Here is a 22,446-nt window from a genome sequence, read left to right as displayed (position 1 = left end):
TGTCTACCCAAAACACAAACCACTGCATACCAGTTAAATTCACTCCCTGCAAACGTCTCTGAAAGACATCATAGTTATTTCAGGAGTGGCAGGTTAGTGACCAAATTATTCTGGTCAGGAGATACTCTACATCTTTACAATTATGTCACATTCACTCATTTATGCCATATTATGGATTCCACAATATTTGTTGAAAGTCAAGTATCTGCCAGGTATAGCACAAAGCATCACAGAGCCATGCTATAGGCTACTAGGAAGTTCAACGTGGTCTACTGATTCTCAATTTATTTATAATCTGTTTTATAAAGCTACCTTGACCTATTACAAATATTCATAGGTGTTAATCTTTTCCCCTTATGAATTTAAGTCCTCAAATTTGAAATTAGCTCATCAGCCTATATAAGTAGATGTAAAAGTAACTTTCATGTGTAATACATTTAATCAAATCAGACTGATATTTGTAAATCATTCTTTCTTTCTTTTTCATAGCTTGTTTGTTGAGCCTAGAAATATATATATATATTGCTGGCCGTCTCACAACTGGTCATAGGAGAACAATCACACCGGTGTAGTTATGTTATTTTTCTTTATTTTGATAAATAGAGAAAACATATGTAAACTATACAGCATATGAAATAATACACTGTACATAACAACTGGAAACAGTTAGAAAGGTATTTAATATTTGAAAAAACTATGTACATACTAAGTGTCTATCAAGGAAAAGCCAAAAGAGATTCATTCACTTGAAGTTATTAATGAAATATTTTGGTTGGCCCCCAAACCCAAATCCATATTTTTTTCGCTTTTAGATTAAGAGACTGATTTCACATCAATGTTCAAGTAATGTCTTCTTAGGTCAGCAAGGAAAAGCGATCCTTCACACTTATTTCTAACAGGTGGGCTTATTTTCTAGATTATGTACAATAAAACTAGACTATCCGGGACACCTAGAGGTTTCAGAAAAGATCTCCAGGATGACATCTACATTGTCATTACCAGTGGAGCACATGTCCACAATTCCCAGAACTCTGTGCAAGTGGCTATGGAGTAGACTGGTAGAAATGAGTGTGGGTAGAAAGGCAATGAAATCATAAATGGGTGGGGCAGATGGAGGTAGAAATGCTAAGAGCAAGGTGGGGATAATCAACCAGGTGTCAGAGAAGGGTCAAGTCACCAAAGTCCTCTGCTGACCAATGTTAGAAGAAAGTAAACTAAAGGGAGCTCCATATGCTTCCCATTAATGTTATCTATCACACGTGGTGGTTCCTTGATATTGATGGGACTATCATAATAGAAACCAATTGGATTGTCAAGGGCAAGAAACTTTGCCACTAAATAAGATGATGTCATTCTTCCTGATGACAAATAAGAATGGGTGATCAGCCTTGAACAGGGTAGACTCAGGGAGTTGCTTTTCTACGATGGTGTTTTCTGAGATAGCAGCTGCCTCTGTGCCGTCCTCGTTAACTTCTATGTACGACTCGTGCATCAGTTTTGACAAAGATAAACGACCTCCTGTAGCTATGCCAGAGAAATCAGCTCTGGTTTCATCAAAGATATCTCTCAGCCCCAGGGCTTGTAAATAACGTTTAATTTCGTATTTCTTCTCTATCTTGAACTGAGGAAGAAACACCTTGACGTACCGGTGGTTCATTTTTTTGGGGCTGGTCCATTTCATCAGATTTTCGAAGGTCAGTTGGTTTTCAATCTGTAGAAATATTTAAAAGGCAATTTAGGACCCCATGCTTAAAAAGCAACAACTACAAAGATATAGGGCTTTTCATAATTATTCTCTCCCAGACACTGTATTTATGTGTACGTATGTGAATGGGCCCTGGAGATTTTGGAAATTGGAAATAATTAAAACAAATAGTTCAAGCACTCTTTCATAAATCACATGCTTAATTTGCTCTGCTATGACAAGGTGTGACTTAATTGTATTCCGGGGACTTTCTGTTCTCTGCCTACATATGAACATGTGTGGCCAAAGTGACACAATGGGCTGATGAAGGAATTAGGGGATCAGAGATCTTCAGAGGGAGAAAGGAGCTCAGTAGTCATTTAAATCAGTGTTGCCTGACCATTTTCTCGGGATGGACGGCAAAGAAAATGGTATTTGCATAGCTTGCTGGAGTAAACCAATGGATTTAAGGAAAGGAGCATAGAGCTCCAGCCTCAAGGACATGGGGGATCAATAGCTGCCAGCACAGTCACCCATGCTATCAGGGAGGCTTGGGCCCTAAATACCGCTCCTACTGGACCCATGGGAGGACTGAAACTCAAGAGAATGTTGGGAGATGTGCCCGAAGTACACAGCTAGGAAACTTAGTTGTATAGCTAAGAACTCATGTCTTTCTCCAACATGCTTGCTGACCCCAAATGACTCACATATTAAATTCACTAATTCCTGAGAACCGCTCATAGGTTAATGGGAAGATTTTTCATGTATATTGTTTTCAGATCTCATTTATTCTCAAATTCAGGCTCACTGGAATCATTAATAGATTTTCACAGATATTCATCTGTGAAATTAACAGATATTCATCCTTACCTGTATTCTTATCAAGAATCCAAATTTACAAGCAAATTTAGTCTTATTTAAATTTTCTATAAATTATCCAGTTTGAAGTTAATAACCTGTAATAACTTTTTATTCTAGGTTTGTTTTTCTCATTTAGCCCACTGCAAAGCCAGCTTCCTCATTATTATTTAGTAATAGAGGATTATGTAGTTTTGTCGATTCAGTAGATATTAATACTAAATACCTAATGATCCACACATTAGGGGAATCTATTACAGGAAAAGATGACTCAGACAATAAGTACAAAAACAAATCTATCTTTTGAGTTACCTCCTGCTTGTTTTATCTAGGCTATGTTTTCTATCATTGCAGATTATTTGAAGTTAAAATATTTGATATGTGCTAAAATCTCATTGGTATAACAATGCTTGGCACATAGTAGGTGTTCATGAAATATTTAGCAAATAAATGAATAAGAGGATAAATCTCTAGCATTCCAACAACCTGAAACCTTAAAACTGATAAATGAATGCACGAGTACCAGTATCCCAAAAGTCATCCCCAGCAGTGGGAGTGAGGGTGGTAACTTACTTCAGAGAGGTTTTCACTCTGAGGCAGCATGATGTACATGCTTATGCCTCCCTGATATCTGAGTTCAAGAACTTGCATACGCGGGTCCTGAATGACAGACATATTGAACATTCGTTCTTGGTACATCATCGCAACTGCTTTCCCAGGACACTGGAAGTCAAGTCACAAAAACATTTTAATGAGCCCACCCATTTCACTTATTGACCAAGTACAAAAGAAAAAATGTTTTCCGTTTTATTCAGTTGATCCTGTAGGTTTTTCCTCACATGTTACCATTGGTGCACATCTTAGTGGTGAAAGTATAGACTTTAACTGCCTGAGTTTAAAACTCCCCAGCTGTGTGACCTTGGGCAAGTTATTTCACTTCTCTGTGCTAGGGAAGTCCCAGGTTCAATTTTGGTCAAGGGTATATACCTTGGTTGTGCACATATCCCCAGATGGGGAAGTGCAAGAGGCAGCTGATCAATGTTTCTCTCTCATCGATGTTTCTAACTCTCTATCCCTCTCCCTTCCTTAAAAATAAATAAATAATGAGGATAATAATAGTCTGTACTGCAAAGGGTTATGACAGTTAATATATCTAGCATTTGGAACATTGCCTTGCACTTAGTGTTTTATCTGTAATGTCTATATAATCCTATATAATAAAACTCTGATATGCAAATTGACCGAATGGCAGAACAACTGGTCACTATGATGTACACTGACCACCAGGGGGTAGATGCTCAATGCAGGAGCTGCTTTCTGGTGGTCAATGCATTCCCACTGAGGGAGCACCACTCAGCCAGAAGCCATGCTCACGGCTGGCAAGCACAGCAGTGGTGGCAGGAACCCTCCCAGCTCTGTAGCAGGTGGGTAGTAAGGAGTGAGGGATCCCAGACTGTGAGAGGGAATAGACTGGGCTGAGGGACACTCTACCCCATGCACGAATTCCATGCACTGGGCCTCTAGTAAGTAATAAACAATTATTAAATACCATTATAATTTAAAATGACTGCTATAATTTTTTTCTCTCATCAGAAATAAAATACAACCCTGTACAATCAAATTACACCATTTAAGAGTGAGGTCTTATAAAAAAAAAAAAAAAAAAAAAAAAAAAAAAAAACTAGAGGCCCGGTGCATGACATTTTTGCACTGGGTGGGGTGGTCCCTCAGCCCAGCCTGCACCCTCTCCTAGTATGGAACCTCTTGGGGAATGTCTGATTGTTGACTTTTGCTTACTCCCCAGGGAGAGTGGGCCTAAGCCGGCAGGCAGAAATCCCGTGAGGGGTCCTTAGCTGGCTGCTGAAGAGGCAGGAGAGGCTCCTGACTGAGAGGCACTCACTCTGTGGAAGTGCACTGACCACCAGGGGCAGCTCCTGCATTGAGCATCTGCCCCCTGGTGATCAGTGCATGTCATAGCAATTAGTCATTCCTCCATTCAGTTTGCATATTAGCCTTTTATTATATAGGATTATTTAACTTTTGTAAAATATATCGCTCAGATTAATACAGTAGGTGTAACCTTAAGAACTACAATTTGCAGATTTAGAAACACTATAGAAGTGTCATAAACCACCCTTTTCCTAAATGATATGGTGAATCTGCAAAGCTGTCATCTTGCCTGTCATATCTCACTTTAGTACAGAAAATTCTATAGGAGGAGGAAAGGTAATGATTTGTGCTGAAACCAAAGGCCCTTCTCCCTCTGGAAAGAATATCCATTTTGACTGAAAGTTTGAACATCATAAAGAACACACCTGAAGCAGTAAAGTAGAAAAGGCACCTGCCTAGTGAAACAGATCAGCCTAACTGAGCCTGGTGCAAATGGGGGCTGATGTCAGTTATAATATCACATTTCCATGCCAGGGCAAGGATCACACAGCTGAGTTATGCTGGAGAAAGACTGACACAATCATACTTTTTAGCAAAGAGGTCACTTCACCAAAACTGATGCAGTGATATAGATTCCATAGTCTGTTAGATGCTGTATATCATAACTATATTATAAGGGACATGCAATGGGCAGGAAGATTATTTTAAAGAATTATTACATGTTAACACTTATTTAAGTAAAAACTTCTTTAAAAGAAAATAACCCACAAGCAGTGCAGGGGACAGGCCCACTGTGTCTTCATTGAAGGAAATGAATCAATAGAGTCTACCTGGGAGGCACTGAAGGAAAATTGTGATCAATTCCAGCGGTTCCTAAAATTCTAGTACTGCCTAATATTCTTCCTATTCAATTATACATATAATGTCTATAGAGACAGCTGCATTCTTATTAGGATTTATTACATTATTTTTTTTTCACATACAAATTTCAAAATATTTCTGTGCTCCTCTGTTCCTATGGAGACTCTTGCATTGTAAACTTCCTCCTCAAGGTTGTCTTAGGACCCTGCAGTCAGGGACACAAAGCAGGGCTGGCTGCGCTCCATGCAAAGGGCAGTCACCGAGACAAGCCAGATAGTCAGCCTATTACCTTTCGATTCTGTATTTATGCCTTCTCCTTCCTCTCAAATATCTCCGAAATGCCTTCCTCCTGCCCTACCTGTGGTTCCAGTCTGCCTAGATGGCCTTTCGTTCCCCACCTCCTCACTCATCCAGTGACCTCTCATTTCTACCAGCATTCTGTCTTAAACCTTTGATGAGGGGAAATGTAGAAAGAACATTTCAATTGTATTTTCCACTTGAAAAATAAAACTAAGTTTAAAAGTCAAATCTGAATTTCTCTATCTCAGCTTAATAGACTGGGTGATTGAAAGAGAAATTAGAGGCCCTTTATGGAATCACTGTATTTCATTTGTGAGGAGGTCTGCAATGGTTGGTTAACTTGCTAAGACAAGGCAGTGTCTATGAATTGAGGTGAGGATCCCGATGTGGTATTTCTGACTCCAAGGTTTTTGTTGTTTCTACTATACTAAGGTTATTATGTACAAATTGATTTAATTTTTTTTAAGAATACATACTTTAGAAGATTGTTTTAAATCAAGGAGAATTAAATTAAGGAACAGATATAACCAATATTTGGAAATGCATAACTTTATTAAATACAATTTTATGTTTTATAAAAGGAGACACATAGTTGCCTTGACTCAGGGAAAATCATTGATATTAAATGACTCTGTGCACCCTGCAGTTAGAATCATGAAAAATAAACCTAGACTCTAGTCATATTTTCTTCTTACAGGCCCCCTACTGATAATGCCTTCAAATAAATTCGTATGCTATTTCTTTTCTCAATTTCAAATATGTTTTAAGAAATATCAATTTATAGGGCACCTCCAGTTGTATTCTATTACCTGCATTAGCAGGAAAATAGAAAGTTTATCTTATAAGCACTTGACTGTATAATATTGTTAACACACTAGAAAATGAGGGAAGAACTGCTGAATCCAGACTTTGTCTATGTAAACATCACAATTGCTGTTAAGAAACACTATCAGCAAAATACTTCCCAAGTTAGACAGATCTCCATACCTTGGGAGATTTGAAACGGCAGTGCCTAGTGTCGCTCTTGAGGAAGGCCGACTCCCACTTGCCTTTGAAGTACACAGCGTTCACCAGCACCATAACCACGGACGAACTGATGCTACCTTCACTAATGATGTTCTTGATCTTGCCTTTGGAGAAATAAATTGAGGGGGGAAATGTCAAATATTTAATGTAAGTTTTTTTTAATTAAGATAAGCATATTTTTTATCATATAGCTATTATAATAATCTATGAGCAATTAATTACTCCATCAAGCATTTTTTAAATGCTGTATATGCAGTATTTAGTTTAATCCTCACAAAATCCCTGTGCAGCGGGACTATAATTATCAAAGAGACTTGGGCAGAGAGAAGGTAAGTAATATGTACAACGTCTCGCAACAAGAAATACTGCCAAGAGGATTCCGACCCAGGAAGACAATTCCCAGATCCCCTCCCTATTCACAGGCACCAAAATGCCTTTATTGAATTGACCAGGCCCCAGCAATCCAAGTATAATTTTTACCCATTCTAGAGAAAGAGCGAATTCCTTCCTTCATTCCACATTTATGAGATTTTTGCACTTAACTCTGGGTACTTGAATCACAACAGTGAAAGACAGTCCATGTCATCACTGGGCTCACACTCCAGTACAGAGAAGGCAACGACCAACAGAACAAAGGCACCTAGTGCCAGAGCCACATGCTCAGTTTGCTGGGTCAGAGGCTAGAGGCACTCATCTCTGGCTCGGTGGCCTGCTGAGGGGAGGGCAAGGTGGGGACTGGGAAACTTCTAGAAAGCCAGGACTGTTTATTCAGACCTGGAAGCCTGGGAGAGCAGAGTGTCTGGAGCAACCCTAACTCATTCTGATGCTACAGGAAGAGTAAAGCTGGAGAAATTGAAGACAGGGGCCAGATAATGAAGAGCCTACAATGTCTGCTAAGAATTTTGGTTTATCCTGAAGGCAGTGGAGAATTCTTGTTCACTATTCATTGGAAGACAAGAAAGGTCATGGTTTTAATGAATCAGATTTGTCTTTCAAAAGGATGGCTCTGGTAGTGTGTGCAGGATGGGGAGCAATAAAACCTACATGGGTTTGCTATAACATTGGCAGTATTTGAAGTGTTTCCCCAAATAACACTGAGTTCATATGCTTATCAAAATGAGAATATTATATATGCATTTTTTGCATAGAAAAGAAATAAATGATCAAAATTGAAAAGAGTACTAGTAATCTCAGACCTTTAAGTACTAAACAGTAAATAGAAGCTCACTCAGTTATTTTAAAAGTAATTGTGTAGTTTCTCTTGATGTATGAATAGTATATTTGAAACATGTGGTAGCTAATGGTCAAAGTCTCCTCTACAGATGTAATGATGAATTATGACAAAAAGAATATTGAGACACTGTATTCTTGGTTGCAGGACTAATTATATGCTATTGAATGTTAGCCTTTTATAGTACAAATCACATGTCTCATATTTCTAACACAGAGCCAGCCTCATCAAATACATGTATATTGTTCAAAGTACAAAACAAAGCCAAGCATTAGGTAAAGAAATGGCTAACATTGAAGTCAGTCAATTAACAAAATAATAAGGAATAGATATCTTTATTTGCTTTGTACAGAACATTAGCTGTGATTTTGTGTTAAGTTGTGAAAGAGACTTACCTATAAAGAGATGTATTTTTTCTTGAAGGTACTACCTGAAGCCACATATACTATTTTGATAAATAAAAATAACTTTTAAATTAAAAATAAAGAATTAATCCCTTAAAAAAAGCAATAATATTAAATATATTTCTTAGATAGTAGGATGTCATAATTTTAATAAGACCCTTCAGTGCAAGAAGGAACAGTAAGATGCTGGGTTGATTATTAGAATGAAATCTGTTGTGGTCATTTAAAAATGTCCTATAAACTGCTCTTAATCTTGTTCACTAACCAAGCATAAGATATTGAGGGTCACTGAGTAAATTACCTTAGCTTATAACTAATTTATGAAATGGCCATAATAAAATCTATTTGTCTCACAAGATTATTTCCCAATCAAATGAGAACATGCAATAGCCATGACTTCTTAAAAGCATAAAGCATTCAAATTATTAAGATTGCTCAACACCACATTACAGACAAATACTAAAGCAATTTTAAATAATAATCATTGCTTTGGATCAGGAAAAGCAGTGCCTTCTGTGTACAAAAGACTCCTAATTGTAATGCTGACAGTTCTCAACATTCACATATAACTGACCAATCCTGTAGAAAAATTGAGCATTGCACTCACCATGTGTCTCATTTTTAACCCAGTTATTAATTTTATATCTGGCATCTTCTACAGCATTTGTAAAGTCAACTCGTTCCACTTTGGCATTGTATAGTTTTTCAGCACACCTAATATATTCCTATAAATACAAAGAATATACAGTTCTATAAGTAATATAATATGCAATTCTTATATTTCCAAATCACCACCAACTAAGTAATGTTTGTATTGCTTATGACTCCAGTAAAATGTTTATAACTCCAGAAAATATTCTCATCTTGTTCTTGGTGTTAGGCAAAAATATTTGGTATTTTACCAAAAACATTTTATGTAGAAAATTTCTTTTCTAGTTTGTGAGAATGTAGTGAATTACATTTATTGATTTTTAAATGTTAGCTCAACATTAAATCCTGTCATTATATTTCTGCATCCTCTCTATATCTTGTATGATTCTTTGCACTTGGTCAGAGCTCAGGAAATGGTTGTTGCATATTGAATGAGGATGATACATTAATAACACTTTAGTTTAGCTACCACAAAAATAATATGCACAATTTCCATTTTCAATGTATATTGTAGATTCAAAAATACAAGTTCAGCCATGAAAGTTGAGAGCCGTAGAGACTATTAAGTATAATTCCTTCATTATATCAACCAGGAAATTGAAGTTTAGGCATATCAACTGATTGTTGAAGGACACAAAGCAATAAAGTGACAGAGTTAGGACTCAGGTAAACCTGACCCTTAACCTGGCACTCTTCATTCTACCTTAAATGCCTTTTAAAAAAAATGAATATTGGATTCAGTCATTTGGGAGGCCCCATGTTACATATAGTACTGCAGGATTTCAGATTGGGAAAGAGTGTTCCTCTGATACTTCTTGTCTTCTTATAGACTACTAGAGGCCCGGTGCATGAAAATTTATGCACTGGAGGGGGGGTGGGGTCCCTGAATCTGGCCTACCCCTCTCACAGTCCAGGAGCCCTCAGGGGCAGGAGGCAACCCGCCAATCAGGGGAAGGCAGTGCCCCATCACACCTCTGCTGCTGCTACTACCAGCAGCAGAATCCTCAGCTGGCCCTGGTTACCTGTGTCTCAGGCCAGCCCTGGGTGGCTGAGCAGCTGACATTTGAGGCTTGCCTACCTCTTAGCTCAGCCCTGGGTGGCTGGGGGGCTGAGGGGATTGGAGGACTCTGGTAGCAGGTGTGCACCTGCCGCCCTGGGAGGGCTGAGGGGACTGGGCTCCGCCATCATGTAGCTGTGGGTGCCGCCATCTTTGAGGGTGTGACAGTCAATTAGCATATTCCCTCTTTATTAGATAGGATGGTTCTCTCTTTGTCCCATCAGGGACACTGTCTTCTTTAATCAGTGGCCTGGGTGATACTCTTCTCTGTGGTCTGGGTTGATGCAGTCACCTGGTTGAATTGTTGAATTAAGATTTTTTATTGTGTGTGTTCCTGTGAGTGAAGGGGGAGCTGAGGTTTCCTCATCCTATAACCAATAAAAGAGTTTTCTCTCTTTTTTTAAATTGAAGAATAAATAGCTTTCATCATTCAAAGTACCATTATGGTATCATAATACTTAGACTGTTACTCTTGCTTTTGAAAATATCTGATGGTCATCAAGTTGTGGTGGAAAGAGCCCTTGTTGCAGCAAAACCACCTGGGTGAATACTACATGCTAACCTTCAGTTTCCTATACGTTTAATGAAGATCAAGTGCATAGCTTTTGATTTGTAAGAATCAACTGCTCTATAAATGTCACTGTCATCATCTTCATGTTGGCAAATCATGAGCAGACTTTCAATGTCTCCATTTTTCCAAGTTCTTGATCAGCTCTCACCTTTATTGTGCTTCTAGGTGTCTGCTCTATGTACACACTGATGGCCAGAAAAGGGAACATGGGACCCTACTATAAATAGTAGCATGATAGACATGTCAACTACCAATTGAAGAGAGTTGACAGTCCTTCAGGGACACAGCAGGTTGCATGGGAATAGAGACAAAAAAAAAAAAATGTGGGGCTGAACATACAGGGTGGCCCCTGGAACACGTGTCTAGGATTCTTTGGATAAAATTGAAAAACAGCGTGGCCTAATGCTTTATAATTGGCAGGCTGACAAAGGATTTGGGTGGTGCTGGAAAGGGGCAAAGAATGTGAGTGGGTGACAGGCAGAGAACATAATAATGGTTGGGTGGAACACAGAGACCTGGGAAGATGCAAGTAGGAATTAGTCCAGAGTTGTCACAGAAGTGCAGTTTTATAGTTATCTCAGAACTAGAAAATTAAAAGGGAGAACAAACATTCCCAGAGAAACAGTGCGTCTGCTTGAATAGCACTAAACAGCTTCCAGGTATCACAGCCATGATGGTTCTAGAGTATGGGATGAGCATAGAAATATATAGAGTGCATTCTTATCTCATTGGTATTTGGATGAGAAGATACTAGGATGAATACATTGATAATACAAATACCAAATAGTAATACTAAAATCCAGTCTGCTGACCTCAAGAAAACCTGCCCTCCCCCCCCCCCAACCTCTGTGTCAAGTCTTAACTGCTCCTCTGCCCATGGTTGGTCTCATCTCTACTACCAGCAACTTTTTTTTATAAATGATTTTACTGAAAAGATAAATAAGTCAGTCCTTCTAAGAGAAATGAAAAGCATGCCCGAGAAAAAAAAGGAGGTGAATTCCACACTGGAGATGCAAAGCTACACCTGGAGACACAAAGCCCAGAGGGAAAAAAAATGACACTTTTCCCCTGCTGTCCAGGGACAACCCTAAATGGGCTATCTGCTTTCTCACCCCAGTGGCGGGTCCACATCACATCCAAGGGACATGTTCTCTTTGGTCTGGGAGCCTGTCCATCTAGTGACTCTGAGTACAACCTGGGAATGTAATTAGTAGTGACAAGAAGGAAAACACCTTTGCATGGCTGAGTAGAAAGATGCAAGCCCTTATTCAGATGCTGGATTGAGTAAGGCTCAGGTCCAAAATGAAAATAACCACTTAAGACAGAAGGCTGAACTTACCTCATGAAAGTCAAACATTTTTTCTGCAAAAAGACCACTGGCGATGCTGAGTTCATATTCCTTGTGGAATGTGTTTATATCGGAGAGAATTCTTTTCAGTTGAAATTGGAGTCCTGGCTGTTATTAAAAAATATTCATAAAATGTATTATTAGACTGAAAAGATATGCATACTCTATTTATGTAGGATGTGAAACATGTATGTATATTGGATAATAAAATAATTGAAAAATAGTGGCACTATAAAACCATCAAATGAATCTACAATTTCTTACCCTTTTTCACAGTAGTGTTTGTGATCAAAGTTAATTAAAGGATTTACTAAAGTAAATGATTAACCTTAGAATAAAATTATTAACTGAAGATAATGAATTTGCCTACTATGTGCTCTTAATAATTCATTTTACCAATGTAAGTTGGCTGTGAATATCAAAGATAAAAGTAAAACATTTAGTTCCACACTACCTTGCCCAAATCTGGCCAATACACAAGTAAAATATTGGTAAATTAATAATCAACAAAGATAATATTTAAAAAATCATATTTGAAATATTTGCAACATGGAAATCTGAGTGAAACATGTTCCTTTGCTTAAAAGGACAGGGAGCATAATTAAATGTGTCAGTGAGACAGGAATTTTTCTAAATTTAGACTTACAGTCTGTTTTCCTAAAAGAAAACATTGTCTTTACCTGAGTATTAGAAGAGTTTCCATGTCCTGACATGGAATTGGTGTGAAGTACCTGCAAATAGGGACAAAGAAAACAGTTAACAGGTCAGGCTGAACAAGAAGGGACCTGGGGAAATAAAATAAGGTGTGGAGACTTCATTGGTAGTGTGTGTGTGTGTGTGTGTGTGTGTGTGTGTGTGTGTGTGTAGGGAGAGAGAGAGAGAGAGAGAGAGAGAGAGAGAGAGAGAGAGAGAGAGAGAGAGAGAACATAGAGCAGGAAGGAAATGTGCAGCTACCCTATTGACTTGGTTACAACATGTGGTTCATTGGAAAAAGTATAAATTGAGAGAGTTAAATCAATGGCTACCAATGAAATGTGTTGAATTATTGTAGTTTACTCATTCTGGGGGAGTAATTTAATAAGTACTCACTGATTAAACTTGGACAAGGATAAAAGGGGTCAAATAAAAAGCTTTGTTTAATCAAGTGGGAGGCAAGATTAAGGCTAGTCACATGGGTGGGGGGAAAGCATAATACAGAGAATTGTTATTGACTATCTAGAAATTCCTAAATGTGGAGCTAAACTGGGACTTGGGAGATACAATTTTTGATCCTGCAATTATTTGAAATAAAATAGTTTTAAGCTTTTCTTCTTCCAGTGTGGTTCTCACAACCCCATTATTCCAATAATTGTTCTATTCCCAAGTCTTTATTTTCTGTTGTATTTTAGCTGAATTCCCCAGACCCTTACATCTATGGGATCTGAAATGCAAACTCCTCTACGAGGAAGTGATAAAGGGTCTGGCAATCACTTGTGCGAGTACCTGGGGTAAACGGAATGTGTGCTGCCTGGGCTTGGATGGACAACACAGAGAGGCTACCAGGGACTCCTTTAACTTACATTTGCTTTAAATGTCTAAATAGCTCCCAGACAATGATGGAGTTGTTCCATAGTCTGTTTGTGACTCCTGAAATCTTATTGGTTGGATTTTTTGTAGAAATACGTAGGTTTTTTGTTTTTATAAGGGATCCTGTATGCTATATTTGAACCATATCCCTAGTGGACAGTGGGAGCAAACAGAAGGGGAATTTAATTAAACAAGTCAATCTTCTGATCAGTGCCTCTGTGGGGGCTCTTGATCTCAAGGCTTCAAACCCCTAATTCATAGCAACGTCATATTGGCTAGGGCACTGGTCAGCAAACCATGGCTCATGAGCCACATGTGGCTCTTTGGCCCCTTAAGTGTGCCTCGGTGTTAGAACCACTTCAAAACAGACTCGCCCAGGCAGAAAACCGACTTGTATGCATGGACCACAAAGTTTCAATCGCACTATACGTGTGTGCCCGCACATGATATTTTGTCAGAAGAGCCACACTCAAGGGCCAAAGAGCTGCATGTGGCTTTCGAGCTGCGGTTTGCCGATCACTGGGCTAGGGGAAATGGAACAGCTTGAAAAGAGCTATGAAAACTTAACAAGGCCAGGAGTGTCACTATTAGTTTTAATAGGTCACAGAGAACTGGAACCTACCTCATTGCTAAATCCTCTTAATCTTGAATAATAATATGAGATGGAATGAGAGATAAGGTAAAATCAACAAGGCAGATTTATACAATTTAGTAGTCAACTTAAAATTCTCAGTGAGGTCTTTGCAGTCTGAGTGTCATTTTTCCTTCTAATTGATGTTATGAAGCATGAAGAACATCAGCCCCCTTTCTCATTTTGCTTTGGCCAAACACAAAGATTTTCAATGCTTTAAAGAATGCTATGTAGAGGAGGAGGTGTGGTAAGAGATCAATCAAAGGACTTGTATGCATGCATATAAGCATAACCAATGGTCACAGACAGTAGGTGGGTGAGGGCATGTGCTGAGGGGCAGGAGCAGCTGGGGAGAGGTCAATGGAAGGTGGGGGGGGGGAGACATATGTAATCTTTTCAAACAATAAATAATTTAAATTAAAAAAAGAATATTATAGTTATCTCTTCCTAACTGGTAGAGTTGTGAAGGTCCTTAAACAATTCTGTTTCACAACTTTTGGGTCAATTTCATTGTGACTATGACTCCTCCATTGGTGAACATGGATCTGGTAACTTGTCTAAGAGAAAAAGGTTCAATGAAGACCTTCCATTTCCATGGAGTCATTTAAATTTTTGTTACAAGGAGAGGAAATAAAAGCATGAGTCTTTATAACTTCAATTATATCATCATCATTTTTTTCATTCTGCAATGTAACATTTATATTAGGAACTGGATAAGTTTACCTGTCAGTGTCCCTGAAATGAAAACAAAAACATTGCAAAGAGAAGCTATCACCATCAATCACCTCAGTATAGGATGGAGAGGGAGAGAAGCCCAGCCAGTGTGTCCCCCGTGCTTGCACTTAGCTGGTCCCTTATGTGTCTTTCCTTTCTAAGAGGTGGGTCAGGGATGAGAGGATTAAAACAGCTTAGGAAGAAATATTTAAGCAAAAGAAGGGGGAGAAAGCATTGGAAGTCATAGTTACTAATGTGTAACCTTGAGGAAAACATAAATGCCTTTGTGGAAAAACCTTTTGAATGATGTCTGTCCCTCACCTTTAAACATTTTACTCACTCCCTCATGAAAAGAACCTAGTAGTTAATGTGAAGCATAGCAAGAACAAATAAAAGCTCTTCCTTTTCAGCCAAAATTCCTCCCAAAGTCAGACTAACTGTTTTAAATGTTCTGTAGCTTTATTTTTTAAATAAAAGTAAGAAAGAAAGAAAAGAAAAGAAAAGAAAAGAAAAGAAAAGAAAAGAAAAGAAAAGAAAAGAAAAGAAAAGAAGAGAAGAGAAAAGAAAAGAAAAGAAGAGAAGAGAAAAGAAAAGAAAAGAAAAGAAGAGAAGAGAAAAGAAAAAGACAAAAGGTCCTAACATCATTATTGGCTAGATTGGCAAATGGAAGTAAATGAATGTACTAGAAAAATAAAATAGCATCTTGAAGTGTCAGGACTCAATGATCCCAATGTCTCTTCTGAGCTAACGTTGTGGAACCCAGACAATATAAAAAGTATATGAATCTCCAGAAATCTTTCTTCACTTTTGAGAAAAACTTTAATAGCATCAATATTTAATATCATTCTCTGATTATTTCTAATTTTACTCCATTTTGAGACTAATTTGGTTGTTTTTTCTGACATTTATAATTTGCTTTTAGTAAACTAGACTGATACGATATTAAGGTGGTATATATCTGTTTCCATATTTTTCAGAATTCTAATTACAGATCCAATAATAAAACTACCATATCTAAAGATGAATAATAATACTAATAATATTTAAATGTGTTCAATGTTTTGTGAGAGATGAGAGGGTCAAGAAGCTCCAAAAAATAGATTTTTATATTAAAACAAGAAAATACAGCTAAAATATAGCTAAATAAAAGAATATGTAACTGAAGACATGACCTTGTAAATCAATATACTTTTTCTGGTTCTTTCAAGCAGCTTCCAGGTCACCTTAACTCCACAAAAACCTCACTTAGACCAATCTAGGCTTTAATACTATTATCCGGTAAAAGGACCAAGCTTTGCAGAGATAACTGGCCTTTCTTTGAGCCAAGAAAATTAAAGGACTATAAAATATCACTGTTAGTAAGCAAAGATATTTTAGTATCATCTGGAAAAACTTATTTAAAAAGTTTAAAGGGAATTCTACTGGCCCAACTGCGACTATTTGAACGTCAAAAGAAAAAAGACTTTGGTCCATGGTAGTACTTAGAGGAGACATATAGATGGATGTCATAATGGGAGGAATTGGTGAATGAAAGGAATGACAATGGCCTCCATGGCTAGCCTGGTGTCTCTTCTGCTGCTAAATTTTGTTAACAAAGTGTGGGAAACCATGACCATGTCACTTCCCAGTGCAGCCTTGCTCAGGGCAGCATAGGAGAGTGAGTTAATGAGCACTTTCCAAAGGTGGTAGTGACTATGTGATGACCATTCGAGGAGGCTGCTATTATCCTGTTGCCCTATTATGTTCTTTGTGCCCAGGTTACTCGCATTTCAATTAGGACTTCATTGCTGTCTCCTTGGAGCTTTTCTTTCTCACCCGTATCTACTCAAGCAGTGGTTTCTGAGCTTTTGTGTGCACCTAGGCCCTAGGGAACTTGTTTAACAGAGATGGCTGGGACCCATCCCCATGGCTTCTGCTTCAGTGGCATTTGCATTTCTAACAAATCCTCTAGGTGACACCACTGGTCTGGGAAACACTTTGAGAACATGTTCTAAGAAAAAACAAACAAACAAACAAAACAAAAAAACACACACACAACTACTATGCAGTTCTGGAAACATTCTTGCTGACTCCCAGCTGAAAAACAAGGGCTGCGAGCTATGTGCATTCCTCACATGTGGAGAGGGGCTCATTGGTATGTCCTCACTGAGCTGGGACCATTAAATATACTCGGGGCAGGGTAGAAGAACAAGTTGCCCTAAAGATTCATTGCAGAAACCACAGCTGAGACTGACCTTATCCATCTGAGCAGCACCGTCACCTCGTGCACCCAAGCGGACCACGGCCAGGGCAGTGAAGATGCTCAGAGAGGAAAAGAAGACATTTCCATTTCCTTGGTTGTTATCCATCTCTCGGAATAGATTGAAGCAAAATTCTGCATTTACTGCAGCAAGAGAAGCCATTATGAAATGAAGTGTCGCCTGGAGAAGAATAAGGAAAGAAAATGAGTTCCAAGTGTATTTTTCGTGTGAATATAATGGGTGTATATTCTTTTAATTTTTAAAATTTTCACTTCTTTAGCCTTGGTTGTAACCATTTAATAACTTAGAACAACAACATCAACAAAAAGTTCCTTTGGTCCAGTATTCTTATTGCCAACACTCTAAAACGATCTCTTCTGGCAACCATATTTTAATACACTCTTTCCCCCGCCCCCCTCTCCCCACATTTATATTCTCTAGTGCAATGCTATGGTGTTTCTGTCCATAGTCTCATATTCTTATCTAGGACAGATTCCTATTTCTCCTTGATGGCATTTCTATCCAGTGGCCTCTGATATTTTGGTTTTTATTGAATTTATTGAGGTGACACTGGTTAACAATATTATACAGGTTTCATGTACACAATTTTACACTGCATCATCTCTACACTGTATTGTGTGTTCACCACCTCAAGTCAAGTTTCCATCTATCACAATTTATCTCCTATAGCCTCCTCCATCACTCCCACTCAACCTCCCCCCAGCATTTTAAAGTTCTAAGCAGACACATTCATGGGCCTATTCTAAAGTCACCCCAGATTTCTAAGCTGTTTGCAGTAAAATAAATATTACAACATTAGACAGTCTATTAAAGGGGCTATAGTCCTGGAGATTTAACAACACTTTCTTGCCCATTGCCTCCATCATAGTCTGCATATAAATTCTTAAAATAATCATACATCCTAACTTTCTTTAGAACCATCCTAATTTCAAATATTATACATTTTTGGTCCTATAAGTATATTTATTATTTTCAGGCCATTTTCTGCTTATTTTCATAATGGAAATGTAATTACCATTTTATGTATCACAAACATCCATAAGACTTTCCAACACAGAGTTCTATCTCTTACTAGAGAACCTAAGGTATAAAAGCAAATGTAGAATCCAGAATAAAAATATTATCTGAATTCTTGATAATGTTGTTTCTGTCCCCAGAATGGAATTCTTCAGGAAACTGTTTTGGTATTTTTTGCATACTTTCTCCACTTCCACAGTAGAGGTTGCCCTAGACTATACAGATTAACATGAATACTTAAATTATTCCCCTTGTATATTCTGTAATATCACATTTGATAGTGTGGCAACTCCCAAGAGACTCAGTCCTTATCCCAACCCTATTGCTAATAGTTATGTGACCTGAGTCAAGTCTTTAATTTCTCTGAGCTTTTAAATTTCATCGTATTCAATGAAATGATCGATTGACAGGACAGAAAAACATGCGTTCTTCTAACTTACACCTGTAAGAAGACCACACCATAACCAGCATTTGGGGTGAAGGGTCAGGGAATGGGGTGGAAACAAAAGAAGGTCAGGAAGAAGGGCATGCAAGTGGTTTGAAACAAGAATATTTTAAAATTGTCATCTGAGTTTGTTGAAATCACAAAAATGTAATGCCTTTTAAAATTAAAAATGACATTAAAACAAGTTTTCAGTTTCCATTTTACCAAATGGGAGCTTGAGTTTAAAAGTAAAATTGAGAAACAACTCTATAAAATAGGGGTGTCGAACTCAATCAGAGAAGGGGCCAAAATCTAAAATCCAGCCTAAATCGCGGGCCGAATGGTTTACTGAACAGTCATAAACTGACAATGTCATAAACTGACAGCGGAGTGCAGTGATGACAGCGCGGTGCGGGCCACATTGCAAGGCCTGGCGGGCTGGATTTGGCCTGCGGGCCTTGTGTTTGACACATGTGCTATAAAATGACTGACCTGCTATAGATGAAAGCTGCTACATTTCTTATTCTCTAGATGCTAACAATCTGTTCTATCCTGTAAACCAACAAATTGAACGTTTCCAGAGTGTTTGAGAACCCCATATTCTGTACTTTGGAATTTCAAGCCTTGAGAACATCACCAAGGCACAGGCCATAAATGAGAATGTCTTTCAAGATCAAATTTAGCACTTATCAATTCCAGGTAAGTTCCACTCTACAGTTATACCCCCAGGAATACAGGGTGATAAAATCTCCCTCCACACAAACTTTACTCCGAGAAAGAACACCTATGTTCCTTTAATAGCTATCTGAAACACATTTAACTAATTTCACATTGAATCCAGTGAGCAACATTGGCAGTGTCTAAAGTCCCCAAACTTTTCAGGGATTCAAAATCATATTTTGCATCTGAAATATAAGTATTGTTTCTAAAGTATGAAAAATGGTAAAATTAAAGTTAATGAGCATATAAGTAAATACACTAATTTGAAGCACAAGTTGGTTTTTATATTAAATTTAATAGTCATAAAATTTCTTTAATTTTGGAGAGAAATTGTGAGCTAGATTATCTTGAAACAATTTCTAAGACTTCATGTTGATTGCTAAAAATCATAGTATATGCAATAAATCACTCTTTGAAAACTAACATTAAATGCAAAGTAATAATAATCCTTTTAAACTATTTACAATGAAAATTATATTTAAGAGAGAGTTGTGGGTATATTTTAATATATTTGATATAATATGGATAAAAATCTTTAAAATAAGACCTGAAAGATTTTTAAGTGACCCTGTTAGGGGACCTGACTGCTTGGTCCAATGGGGTCTGGAAGTTACTTTATACTACCATATCCCAAAGCACAAAAACACATTTTCTGTACATTCTTCTTTGCTCAGACTTCATCTTATCCTATTTCTTTACAAATTTATGTTTTTCTATTTTACCTTCTGGTGTGGAAAAAAAAACACAAAAAACAAAAAAAACCTCTTTCAAATCATCCTTTAAGTTACTTTCTAAACAATAATCACAAATTTTCAGTTTCTAATCTTTTAGTCATTCTGGCAACTTTTCACAAAACATGCATAACAGAAAAAAACTACCCAGAAACATGTGGATTTAGGCATCAAGTACATTTTTGTAATCACTTAGGTAAGTTTTATGGCAAAGAAACCATACTAGAAAAAATAATCATTACAGAGACATATGAACCAACACATTCCTAGACCATTACCAATTTTCAAGCAATGGCTTTTAAAATGATAAATGGCACTAGATAATATATCTTTAAGCAATCTTGTGCATGCAATATATCTTTAAGCAATCTTTAAGCACACAGATTGGAGAAAAAAATGAATAACTACATGTTATATTTAGCCTGTTTAATTTTTATCATTACCATATAAGTTAAGTGCTATAAATAGAAAATAAATACCAAAAAGTATGTTCAAGTCACATAATTAATTTTATAAGCTTTATATAGGTGCACTGTAAGTTCCAGAAATGAATGCAAGATACTTTTCTTCTCACCTGACATAAAGTTGGAATCTCTTTGGCAAACAGAGAACTATATTTAAGGCTGACTTAATTGTTTTGCAGCTAAGTTTCCATCCGGGACAGAAAAATAAATGTTAACATGGTACTAAAACTGTGTGGTTTTTTTTTCTTTCTCCTTTAATTTCTTAAAACAACTCTTTGAGAAAAACACACAGCAAAATTCAACAAGCCATCAACAAGTACCTGATGAGTTGGGTCCTAGCTAAATAACTAAAGGAAAGTGAAAAGAAAAATAAATAATGTTAAGCTACAGAAAAGATATCATATGATACTACCTTTTATGCCACTGTCAGAGTATATTGATGAAGGAAAATTCTTTTCATATGGTAAGTACTTGGCTTTTTATTAACTTTATATTTTACTGCAAGCATACCATATTCTTATGTTCCTTACATAAATACTTTAGCTCAATATATTGATATGTAGTTAATTTATAATTTTCAAGTTAATACAACTCAAGTTTTCAATCCCAAACATCAGATTTGAGGACCTAGAAGTCCACAGAAGCCTGAAGCCTATTTGTTTACTTATGGTATGTTTCAACCCAAGAAATGCTTGATCCCTTTCTTCCTATTGTCAACACAAAAGGATAAGTATGTACTCACTAAAGCATCTTTTAAAATCTGATAAAAAGAAAGAAAAGTAATTTTTAAGTAAAGCATAGGAAAAAACAGAGCCAAAACACATTCAATAAAATAAGAACTTACAATGATAATATTTCATGTATCCAAGCTTACTATACTTAATTAATCTATTATGTGCCTTAAATGTTTAAGATATTATCTAATCATAGAATAATTTTGTCTATAAAAGGAAAAATAATCATATTTCATGGAATATTACTGAGGAAAAAAACTCCTGTATTTACCAAATCAAAATACACAGATTGGAGGAAAAAATGAATAACTACATGTTATATATAGCATGTTTAATTTTTATCATTACCATATAAGTTAAGTGCTATAAATAGAGTTACTCCTTTATACAAATATTTTCTAATCTTTCCATTTATATTAAAAATGTGGTTTCAAATATTAACAAATCCCTAATCAGATGTACACTTTGCTATGCAATTAAAATAGAGTTTAATTCTAATCTCAGCAATTAGTATATTTCAACCTACAATATTGGAAATATAGAGGCTAGCTTTGTACATAATTCCCCAAATGCTATTTATCATTCCAAGAGTTGAACATGAAGTATTCAGCTGTCTTGATCTCCTGAACACCGTGCTACCAGGATACCACAGAAAGCCAGCGATAGACAGAGCCATGAGATAGAGAAGTTGAGAACAGGGCCAGGCAACAATTTGGATATCGTTTGATGAGTTTAGACTATCAGATACAGAGAAGGAGCATGATTCATTCACTGCTCTCTTTTGCCTCTCTCACCAGTGTCTGCAAAGACTTTTAAGTTCTGGGCTTCAGAAATATTTACCTTACTTTCTTCATAGAGGAAGTTAGCAGCTGGTTGGGTGAGTCTGAAAGAGTTCCTTGCACGACTGTGAAATATAAAGCCTCTGACTCAGACACTCCCTCTTTGCTTTTGTGATGACCATAGTAGTTTTAAATAATGTCGTTAAGATGGACTTGTGTTCAGGCCCTTTTTGGAGCAAATTAAAAGAATCTGGTAGAGTATTAGCTACAGATCCCATTCAAAGTAGTCAAATAGATATTTTGTAATGAACCAAATTTCAGCATGAAATTTTACTCATTTTGATATTAATATCACATTAATATCACAGTTCTTTCCTATTATATGTGTAGATAATCATGCATTGTAGTACAACTGGTATTTTTATATGTAGAAAGGTATGCTTTTCAAATTCAAGAACAGATTTTATTTTAGTTATTGTTTGTTATATTCCTCTTTATCCTCCTTCTTCTCCTCCAATTCTGTT

General features: G+C 37.0%; 1 protein-coding gene across 2 annotated transcripts; it reads right to left on the bottom strand.

Moving 5' to 3' along the window:
- Nucleotides 1-1,312: 1,312 nt before the first annotated feature.
- On the bottom strand, nucleotides 1,313-22,022 carry SERPINB7 (serpin family B member 7; the record flags this gene model as incomplete). 2 transcript variants are annotated; one of them, XM_084887062.1, is made up of 8 exons in its annotated part: nucleotides 1,313-1,711; nucleotides 3,116-3,265; nucleotides 6,581-6,723; nucleotides 8,862-8,979; nucleotides 11,873-11,989; nucleotides 12,562-12,612; nucleotides 17,027-17,212; nucleotides 21,984-22,022. In XM_084887062.1, 7 exons carry the CDS (start codon nucleotides 17,192-17,194, stop codon nucleotides 1,313-1,315), a joined length of 1,146 nt encoding a protein of 381 aa, XP_084743188.1. The 2 variants fall into 2 exon arrangements, with proteins under 2 accessions (XP_084743188.1, XP_084743187.1); XM_084887061.1 differs by lacking the exons at nucleotides 12,562-12,612; nucleotides 21,984-22,022 and having other exon boundaries at nucleotides 17,027-17,194.
- Nucleotides 22,023-22,446: the final 424 nt, after the last annotated feature.

This window comes from Pipistrellus hanaki (genome assembly GCF_964339955.1).
Source record: "Pipistrellus hanaki genome assembly, chromosome: 6".
Classification (NCBI taxonomy): Eukaryota; Metazoa; Chordata; class Mammalia; order Chiroptera; family Vespertilionidae; genus Pipistrellus; species Pipistrellus hanaki.
Note: the sequence above shows the minus strand (reverse complement) of the source record. Positions and strands in the feature narration are given on the sequence as shown.